At 45.9% G+C, this 11,357-nt stretch overlaps 1 protein-coding gene across 1 annotated transcript in view; it reads left to right on the top strand.

Moving 5' to 3' along the window:
- Window positions 1-2,720: 2,720 nt before the first annotated feature.
- SH3BGR (SH3 domain binding glutamate rich protein) overlaps window positions 2,721-11,357 on the top strand; it is a 59,905-nt gene continuing 51,268 nt past the window's right edge. Inside the window, exon 1 of the mRNA XM_088443138.1 lies at window positions 2,721-2,973. Within this exon, the coding sequence (XP_088299264.1) occupies window positions 2,929-2,973 (45 nt within the window). The 5' untranslated portion in view covers window positions 2,721-2,928. The remainder of the gene's footprint in view (window positions 2,974-11,357) is intronic.

The following is an 11,357-nucleotide window of genomic DNA, read 5'->3' as shown; positions in this document are numbered from 1 at the left end:
TTTTTTAAAAAAGGTGTGGAGGATGCCATGGAAGAGGCTGCTGGGCCGAGTATGCCAACCAAAGAAACAAACAAAAAAAGGCAGCCACAATTCACAAGAAAGGAGATGGAGGTTTTGGTACAAATGTGTGTTGACACCCTGCCACAGGCAGATCGGAATATGGGTTCAAGCCAGAAGTGGAAAATGTGGGAGGAGATAGCCAGTGCTGTCAATAGGGTGGGTGAGTTTGAACGTCTAGCCCGGGATGTCAAGCGCCGGTACGTAAAAACTACATTTTTAATATAAGTGGTTACAGGCCCAAATACTGCAGGAATAATGCATTTTTTTTCACCCACAGATGGACCGATTATAAATATCGGCTGAAACAAAAACTGGCAGAGAGGGCTAGGCATGCAATTGGGACGGGTGGGGGTCCCATCCCTGTGTCATTGGAGCTGAATGACTTGGAAGAGCTGGCACAGGGGTGTGTGCAGTATGAGGAGGTGTTTGGCGTGTCCAACATGGATACGGACATGCCAGGCTTTGCGGCTCCTCATGTTGTCCCAGGTAAATGTTGTTATGTTACCAACTCAGAAATGTGTTTGTGACAATATGTAGATTGTAATGTTCCTCTTTTCTCATTTTTCTCACAGAGACACAGGCGGATGAGTCTGCTCCAGAGGGGAGCCTTGGCCGCAGAATTTCTGCTGGCTCTGCAGGGGAGGAAGCAGTAGATCCGGCTGGGGACCCTGCAGAAGCCAGTCCAGGGCAATCCCCCTCGCAGGCAGTGGCCCTCCTCATGGATCTCAATTTTAAATCGGATCACCACACGGAGATTCTGCTGAGGATGGCCCCCAGTCTGCTACGGGTGGCGGAGGCCATCGAGCAAAATGCTGCGGCCAATGTGACCATTGGTCAAGCCCTGGCGGAAAGTACCAGGGCCAACATCCGAATTGCCAATGCCCTGGAGCAGCTCGTTCGCCAGCACATGGTGGAGCCGGCCTCCCTTCCTGCTGAAACATCAGGATCCTCCACCTCTGGCACAACAACAGCCATCCCTCCAAATGTGCCTAGCCCTCTGCCTAGTCCAGAGGCCACAACATCTGCCTCTGGAGAGGCCAGCCAAAGGACACCTCGGGCCCGGTCAGGCTCCCACCCTACCCCAGCCAAACGGGGCAAAAAGCGATGACAGCACTGGCTAATTTTCCCACAATCCTTCTGTGCTTGACCCATATACCTTAAGGGCCAAAACTTCCCTCTCCTTTCTTGTGAATTGTTTTTAATGTGTGTTATTTTATTTTGGCCAAATGCACTCTTGTTTTTTATTTAATAATGTAATTTTTTTTGACGTTAGCCAGACCTGCAAACTGGCAAATGGCCTTGAAAATCAAAAAATGTGTGTAAAAAATAAAATCAATTCAAAATCTTCTCCATTGTATTGTGACATTATTCTAAAAATGTTTTTTAGGTAATCCCGGCCCCCAAAAAACAAAACAAAACAAAAAAAACAGATTCCAAAGGGTTAAAAACCATTTAGGAGTTTAAAGGAACACTTTTCCATAACAAAATGGATGTGAAATTTCAGGGAACATTAAAAATGTTGCAAAAACACAAACATGATGACAATATTGTTGCAATAACAGAAAAACAAAATAAAATAACAAAAATAAAATTATAAAAAAAAAAATTGTACGCTAATTGATTGTCTAATCCTGAAATTAGCAGCTGAGTATTTCACCTGCGTACGGTTTTGTGCTACAAAAAAAAAACTAGTTGCTAAACACATTACAAGCAAGTTTTGTAATCAAAGTTGGGTAAAAATGAAACATCGATGAAACATCGAAGAGGCACGGGGAGGGGGACGAGACCATCGACATTGTGGTAGAGTATACCAGACCACAAGCTGTGTGAGCAGTTTGAACGGAAAGTGGATCAGACAGTGACGTATGACTCGTTCCGATCACATTTGTGTTCGCATGAGATAATTTAGGGACGCCCACAAAATGCCTCGACACGCCTGCGTTTTCCCATCTCCACCCCCATCACCGCCCAAAAACGGCCTGTTCTGTCAATCACATTTGACATGTCACTTCCTGTTCGCTATTCGACGAACGACTTAAAAAAAGATCGCAATCAGCCGTACGCACATGCGCTGTGTAACACTGGCGCATGCGTGGTTGCACAACAATCGGAACGCTACGAGCGTACTGCTGCTAACGAGCGGCTCTGAATGAGGGCCCAAGTCAGCAGGGATGGAAATATGCTGCTTGGTGCACAAGGGTGGGACAGTGGTCTTACATGGGGAGGGGGTTATTCAGCTCTGGAACTGAAAAGCCTAAGTGGACTTAATGGCCACTGGACCCCTGTGAACAATAATCATAATCATAATCATAATAATAATAATAATAATAATAATAATAATAATAATAATAATGTCCATCTCTGTTACAGACACACTTATGCATACATTGGGCAGACATTTTTTTTTAACTCTTTCCATGACATATACTAGGACTATGGAAATGTTTTCCAACCTGCTTTATGCAAACAACCTGCTTTATCCAATAGCAAATTAGAAGATTGTCATTGCCCCCCCCCCCTTTTTGCACAAATGCCTTCTTCCCTCATGTGATAAGCAGTTTACAAGCCACACAGTACAATAAATTAATTCTACTCTTCAAGAACATTCTGATTGGTGTATTGTCTTCCCTCACCATTTAGGGATTGTGGCCAACCTAACCTGATGAGATGCAGTTGCTAGACACAACAGATGCCCTTTAAGAACCAATCGCTCCCAAAAATATCTCAGAGCCAATGATCAGGCTGCAATGTGCAGAGCCCAGAGAGCGGGTTAGGGTTACACACACTGCACTGGGAGGGAGCTGCCTGGGGAACACACTTGGGATCCGTCTTACGTATTAACAGGCTTCTTGCAGTTCTGCAGCCAAAATGGTCATTAAGGTCTTTATTGCTACTGTTGCAGGATCCACTGCGGTAAGTCTGTAATATTTACTACTTGATGTCTGTATAATATTCACTTCTGTACCTGTTGTTTTGCATAAGATTTGTATTTGTTGCTGGGTAAAAAGTGCAGGTTCTAGATAAAGTTTAAAAGTTGTTACAATCAACTGTATGTATATAATTATTATTATCAGTTACTTATGTAGCACCAGCATATTCACTTATATATTCCTTATCACTGTTGTCTCATGTACTGCGTTACCCGGCTGCCTTGCATCCATTAAATTATTTAAGCACAGCGAGTAGTTAATATACACTGTATCCTCTTGTGCTCTGTGTATTCTTCCATTGAACTACTATGTTGGATACTTTTTTAGTAATAAATAATACACTTTGGGGCATATGTATCAAAGCTTGATGTGAGATGAAATTGTGAAATATTATCACCAACCAATCAGCTCCAGACTATCATTTCTTAAACACAGCCTGCAAAGTGTAAGTTAGAAGCTGATTGGTTGGTAATATATATCTCACCATTTTATCTCACATCAAGCTTTGGTACATATGCCCCTTTATTCACATTTGGTATACATATGAAGCCTTCCCAGTCTCAGTTGCAGCTTTTCCTATGTTGAAACTGTTTCATTTTTTACAAATTTTAACTAAGCCATAAACCTGCACAAGTTGTTTAAGCTCACTGTGTCACCTAAATGTGCGCACGTCATTGTGGATTGATGAAAACCCAGCACTTCGCAAAATATATAAGTGCTTTCTTTTTTGTTGCCTGAAAATGACAGTTTATACTGTGTGAAGCGAATCATTGTGGGGGATATAAAGTTAATAGCCGATATCTGATTATATAGTAGCCTGGTATGAGCTGGTACAGATATTGGACTCAAAGATGTGTTTACTGTGAGACCTGACTGAAAAGCCTGGAAGTGTCTATTTGATGGCTCTTTGAGCAGGGATGCATGACACAGAGAGGGTGTGGGGGATGGGACGCTGTTTCCTTATATATCCCTGCTTGACAGCTGATCTCCAATGAATTTGAGCCTAGTATGCAGCAGCTACTCAAAGTGTGTTCTTGTGGAGCTGCCTGAGATAATAAGGGAATGTTCAGAAACTCCCAGACAGCTAGTTCTGAAACGAAAACAAATCTAATCAATGTCTAACATTTGACTATTCAAACTTTTAAAGCCTCTATTAAATATTCTTTTGCGGCAGTGACGTCATTATTTTCCACAGAATGACAAGCTATATTCCAGTGGCGTAGCCAACTTTTGACATAAGGGGGAATGAAGTGAGAAGAATAGGCCTAGGTGTTTGAAAATTCAAATATCAACATCCGAATACATTCTTTGCCTCTAAACTACATTAATAATTACCCATGACATCGCAAAAATACCCCCACAAACACATACCGCAAAAGCATTATAAAGCAATACAGACAGAACGCCGTACAGTTAACAGAGCCTCCAGTGACCACCATACAGTACACTCAGCATCGCAGTCACTACCATACAGTACAGAAAGCATTTTTGTGACCACCACACAATACAGAGACCATTTTTTTACCGCTATACAATACCGAGGGCACTTTTGAGACCACCATACAATATGGAGAGTCTTTTTCTGACCGCCAATGGAAACAGAGAAAAAATGTTTTGACCGCCACACAAATCATCCCATCATCACTAATTAATACCTCTTCATAATTACATTATTCAGGATTATTGTAATTAGTCTCTTAAATCAGTAACTCCCTCATCCTCATTACTCTCAGATCATCATCAAATAATTTCATTAAACCCTCATTACCTCCAACAGTCTAATAAAAAAACCCTTCACTTTGAGTACACCCCAATAAAAGCGACAACCACTTCATCTTAATGAACTATATTAAAGCATTAACCCTATCACCCTCATAATACTTTATCATACTCATAGGCGTGTGCAGAAGCCGACATAGGAGATCCAGCAATGGGACCTCCCCCTCTGCTGGGTCATGGACTACCCCCATCTCATCTCCCTTCCCATAGACATAGAATTCTCACCTGCGTGGCCAGGTGAGTAGTCTATATCCCAGAGGGAGGGGGGATGGTATAGTCTATACCCCGGTCAGAGGGGGAGGTCCCATTGCAGCACCCCCTGTGCAGGTTTCTGCGAATGCTTATGATGATACTTATGAACCTCCCAAAACTACAGACCTTATCCCCATATTCCCAAACAAACCCCACTGTCCCCCTCCACCTGATGCTGATCTCATTATCTTTTTTGTGCTGTATATACAATGCATGCTGCTGGTATTGGAACATGGAAAAAAAAGGAAATGGCCTTCTAAAGTATTCCTTCTCTAAGCGTGGGTGACAGGTCCTGCAGCCCCTGCATAGCCTAGAGAGAAAGGACCACCAGAGAATAAGTAGGTGACAGGGAGGGGTTACATCTTGGCGGACAGCCGTGGCCCACCTGCCTATCTGTTCTGCTCTCCTCAGCTCCTCCGTTCACAAACCAACACCCAGCAAAATAAAATATTAGACAGCCTCTGGACGCGGCACAGACTGGCGCCCCTGTCCGTTTTGTTCCGTAGTGTGTCATTGCACTTTTAGGCAATGGCATCACTTAGAGGAAGATAAGGGAATTTGAAAGTCTCATATCTTCTCAATCATGGCAGCTAGATAATGGGAACACACTTGTTATTAATAAAGAAATAACTCCTATGGAAAGCACAGTTGGCATAGTGGTTAGCATTACTGCCTCAAAGCACTGAGGTCTTATGCCCACCGACAGGGCTGCCATCAGAAATTGTGGGGCCCGGGACAGACAAACTAGGCAGGGCCCCCCCCGTTACCTTATCCATACATACAAAAAAAAAAAAGTGAAATATTTTGGGCAAAAACGATTAAGCTTGCCACCACGTCAAGGTAAACTCTTTAGGCAGGTCCCTAACCATCCTCATTAATGCCCAGCCTCATCACCAGCCCCCCCAGGTTATTACTTCCAGTTTCTGCGCAGCCTTTTTTTTCTCACTATCTCATTCCCTGTTATTAAATCCAGTCTGTGTGCCCTGCTGCCCATTTATACCACTTACCTTATTTCCGTTAACAAGGATCCTGTTTCTTCCACCACCAGCACTGCAGACGCGACTGCTCCTCTTGGTCTGTGGCTCCTCTGACGTCGACCTTGCCAGGGCCGGTGCAAGCTCTCTCTACACCTTAGGCAGGGCTTCATCCTAGCACCCCCCCCATGTACTAAAGACATGTACTTCCTGCACACAGGAAGGTACACACATATACAGCACCAGGCTGCAAGTAACCATTGCAACAAATTCCAGCAGTGGCTAAAGATCAGAGATGCACACACAGCAATAACGTCACTCCCTCCCCAACACCCACCACACACCTTACACAGGTGCATGGCGAAGGCACAGTCCGGACAGCACCCTTCACCCCCATCAGTACATGAAGCACGAGCTCCAATGGACAAGCCCCTGTGTTGCTTGCAGTATGACCCGGGATGACTGCTTAGTCTCTGCCCGCAATACCTCATGCTACGTGACTATTAAGCCTTCAAGGTGCCAGGAGCACTTATGACAGGGGGGCCCCCTCCCTCTTGCACCACCTCCCCTGACCATGCCCGTGGTGCGTACGCCTCCTCGTATCACACCTCCATGAGGCAGCAGCACAGGTCCTATCAGCGGGGGCACATAGCATATACATACTGTATATATAATATATATACACGCACAAAGACACAATCCATTCTATTATGTGTAGTAACTGTCCCCCCCCACTTCTTCCCGTATATATTGTATGATTTTGTCTTTCCAACTCCCAACAACTCATATTAGTAAATTACATACAGTATATGATTATTCTAATATATATATTATATATTTAAGGATCTTCCCCCTAACCCCTTATATAATATATTTAATGATCTTCTCACACTAATACCTTATATATTAAATGATACCCCCTCACCCCCAGCCCTTACATATTTAATGATACCCCCTCACCCCGTCATTATATATTTAATGATCCCCCCTCACCCCCAGCCATTATATATTTAAGGATCCCCCTCACCCCCAGCCCTTATATATTTAATGATCCCCTCTCACCCCGAGCCATTATATATTTAATGATCCCCCCTCACCCCCAGTCCTGCTATATTTAATGATCCCCCTCACCCCCAGCCCTTATATATTTAATTAATGATCCCCCCTCACCCCCAGCCCTTACATATTTAATGATCCCCTCTCACCCCGAGCCATTATATATTTAATGATACCCACTCACCCCCAGTCATTATATATTTAATGATCCCCCCTCACCCCCAGCCCTTATATATTTAATTAATGATCCCCCCTCACCCCCAGCCCTTACATATTTAATTAATGATCCCCCCTCACCCCCAGCCCTTACATATTTAATTAATGATCCCCCCTCACCCCCAGCCCTTACATATTTAATGATACCCCTCACCCCCAGCCCTTATATATTTAATTAATGATCCCTCCTCACCCCCAGCCCTTACATATTTAATGATACCCCCTCACCCCCAGCCCTTATATATTTATTTAATGATCCCCCCCCTCACCCCCAGCCCTTACATATTTAATGATACCCCCTCACCCCCAGTCATTATATATTTAATGATACCCCTTCACCCCCAGTCATTATATATTTAATGATCCCTCCTCACCCCCAGCCCTAACATATTTAATGATACCCCCTCACCCCCAGTCATTACATATTTAATGATACCCCCTCACCCCCAGCCCTTATATATTTATTTAATGATACCCCCTCACCCCCAGCCCTTACATATTTAATGATACCCCCTCACCCCCAGTCATTATATATTTAATGATACCCCCTCACCCCCAGTCATTACATATTTAATGATACCCCCTCACCCCCAGTCATTACATATTTAATGATACCCCCTCACCCCCAGTCATTATATATTTAATGATACCCCCTCACCCCCAGTCATTATATATTTAATGATACCCCCTCACCCCCAGTCATTATATATTTAATGATACCCCCTCACCCCCAGTCATTACATATTTAATGGTGCCCCTCACCCCCAGCCCTTACATATTTAATGATGCCCCAGACACAGCGCCGCTTTATTAACGTCGGAGAAGGAAGGTAGGGGAGGCTGACAGGTCAGGTGCCAACCACTGCACAGGCCGGGGAGGGGACCGATCATGCTAGTCTCCGGCCTCCACCGCCAGCAGCAGCGCAGGGCGGCGGAGGCTAGAGATGAGCAAAATTGTTTCCAGACTGCAGCGCTAGAGCTGCTTTGGAGCAGGCTGGGGGGCCCCTGAGAGAAGGAGGTCCTGGAATACTCACCCCCCCACGCATCTCCCCCCTTAGTCCGACCCTGCGCATGCTGCCCGCCTCACACACAGCCATGGGGTCACAAGGTGCAGACCAGGCACAATTAAACAGGCGCCGGGGATGTGCAAGCGTCACTGACCTTCCTGCTGTGGATTCAGTGGCGCCCTCAAGCGGCGCGCCGTGACGTCATAAAATCACGTGCGCTGACGTCCCTGCCCTGCCATCATGTAAGCTGGTGGAGGAGCAGCCCGAGCGGGCCCTGGCTGCCTCCTCCAGCTCCTGAGTCCGGCTCCTAGCCATCCATTCACCAACGCTGAGGACCAGGTTGGTGGGCGGTAGCAGCGGCGGCTGGGCACCATTTCTTCTCATTATGGCAGGCTCTGCAATGGCGGTAATAGCGGACGTTCAGCCAGAGGCCGGGCCCGGGACTCCAGTCCCGGCAGTCCCCCCCTGATGGCGGCCCTGCCCACCGAGGCCCTAATGATGTTGAGTTTATATATTCTCCCAAGTTTGTGTGGATTTCTTCCCAGTGCTCTGGTGTCCTCCACAATCCAAATACACATTGGTAGGGGGTAATTGGAATCTGACAAAAAAAATAAATATCATAAGGGAATATATAGTGTAAGCTCCACTGGGGCAGGAACTGAATGGAATACGTGCGCGCTATATAAATAACTCCTACACTACAGAAAAATCATGGAGTCCTGGGAAGGGGAGTGATTATTTCCCATCCTAGCTTCCGATTACTAAGGGGACCCACGTTTTGTTTAAAAAAGGGGAGTCCACATCAAAATGATGCTGCCCCTTATCAGGTATTGTCTGATGATCAGCCAGGACTATGGAAAATGTATGTCATACATGCCTACTCTCCCGATTTTGTCGGGAGCCTCCCAAAAATCGGGTGCGGCTCCCGGCCACCCGGAAAAGTAAGCATGTCTCCCGGCCCCTCCAGTCTCTCCCGCAATACCTACCCAAACACCTGCAGCGGGGGGGCTGGTGACGCGATTCTAGCTGAATCGCGTCATCATGACCCTGCTCCACAATGCAATAAATATCGACATTGTGTAATGGGGGCGGGGCCAAAATTATGCGAGTGTGAAGCTACGCCCCTAGCCCAGCACCCTAAACAGCACATATTGTCCCGACCATGCCCCCTTTTGCCGGCCCCGCCCCCTGCTAAGCCAACCTGCCTGCTCCCTCCCGATCCCTTTCTGACCACGCCCCCTCAGTACCCTTGCCCCGTGGATGTCTCAACAACCCTCCTTTAAGCAAATTGCAATGTTGTCCTGTCAGAGAAAAGAGATATTTTCAGTTCATGTGTAAAAATCAAACAATTGTGGGATTGTTGAATATTTACTTCACCATGTAAAGCTCTAATATCAGTTCAGCCCCCTTCAATTTCAGAAGAGAGACAGAATGCATTTTATATGCAAATAGTTAATTAAACCCCCGAGTCTGTTGATCTGCCTCAAGGACAATTAGGGGTTAATGTTTTAGTGAGATAATGTGGGGTGGGGTTAGAAGGGTTTTTTCAGCCTATGGAATTGTGTTGGGGGAGGAGTTTCAGGGCCATTTTAGAATTACTGTAGCAGCCATTTTAGTGTGTTTTTGCTGTGAAATCAAGACTGAAGGGCCTTTTACGGTTAAGTCCTTTTTGGGGATCAAGATTGATACCTTGGAAAGGATGTGCCATCTGCCACAGGAGAAGGTGAGTCGGCTTCTGTGCTTTGGCGTTTGGTAAAGTTACTTTAAGCCAGGCTCAGTCACTGTTGGGTCTTTTGAATTTTGCGTGTCGGGTTATTCCTATGGGAAGGGTGTTTAGTCATAAACTGGAGCATTTAATGGGGTACACATTTGGATTTCGCCGGGGGAATCCAGTTGTGTGCTCCAGTTGTTTACGGATGCAGCGGGCTTTGGGGCTTACTTGGACAGCCAATGGTGCGCAGCCCCTTGGCCCGATGAGTGGGTGACCAGGGGTTTGATAATGGATCTTCTCCTTCTCAATCTCCTCCCTATCATGGTTTCCCTAGAACTCTTGGGGCCCCTTTATGAGGAATCGGAGCGTAATTTTTCAGTGTGATAATCTCGGCGTAGTTCATGCCGTTAATCGACAGCAGGCTACTTCCTTGCCGACATTGCGTTTACATGCCCAATTTGTATTGCGTCGCCTACAATTTTACATCCTGTTTCGGGCGCTGCACGTACCAGGGGTTAGGAGATCGCAGACGCATTGTCGTGGTTTGACTGGGTTTGCGTTTTCGGAAGTTGGCCCCGGGTGCTTCTCAGGTCAGTGAGTCATGCCCATCTTATTTCTGGCAGGTTATCAAGCTGGCATGGAGGGGCTAGCTCATCGTTCGCTAGCTCCTGAGACCTTGCAAAGCTATCAAACTGCCTGGTTGGAATGGCATAGTTTCGTGGCTCGCATGGAAAACCGAGGTAAGACCAGTTGGAAGCTTGTCACTTTTGTGTGGAGCTTGTATAAATCAGGTAAGGTTCATGGCTGTGGCGGTAAGGGTGTTTAGCAGGTTTGTCCCATTTTTGTCGGGTTAAAAGTTTGGTGGATCTTTCAAAGACTTTTTTTGGTCAAAAAGGCTTTGAAAGGGTGGGCCAGGCTGGCCCCAGTTCCTCCCGACATGCGACGCCCTATTGATTTATGTATTCTGGCACGGTTATTTTGAGCTTTGATAACCATTTTTTTTTTGAGATTTTGAGGTTTGGTTACTTAGTTTGGCATTTCTTATGGTCTTTCATGGGGTGTTGCGTGTTTCTGAATTGGTGGCGCCTTCGAAACGAGGTCCACCATCTATTTTGTCTTCCAATGTTTTTGTGGAAGATTCGGCCATGCTGTGTCGCATTTGGCGATCTAAGACAGATCAGATGGGAAAGGGTTCCATGCGGGCATGCACTGATGCAGAGGTTTGTCTGGTGGTGTGGGCCAAGCTTTATCGAGATCATTGTCCTGCCACGAAGGGGGCGTGGTTATGGTATGCCGATGGTTCCCCAGTGACCCGTTTCCAATTTGGTTGGGTTTTAAAGCGGTGCGTGGCGACGATTGGATTGTCCCCATGT

The sequence above is a fragment of the Taudactylus pleione genome, unplaced genomic scaffold (genome assembly GCF_031769625.1).
Source record: "Taudactylus pleione unplaced genomic scaffold, aTauple2 ptg000327l, whole genome shotgun sequence".
Lineage (NCBI taxonomy): Eukaryota > Metazoa > Chordata > Amphibia > Anura > Myobatrachidae > Taudactylus > Taudactylus pleione.
The sequence above is the reverse complement of the archived record's forward strand: the minus strand, read 5'-3'. Positions and strand labels throughout refer to the sequence as shown.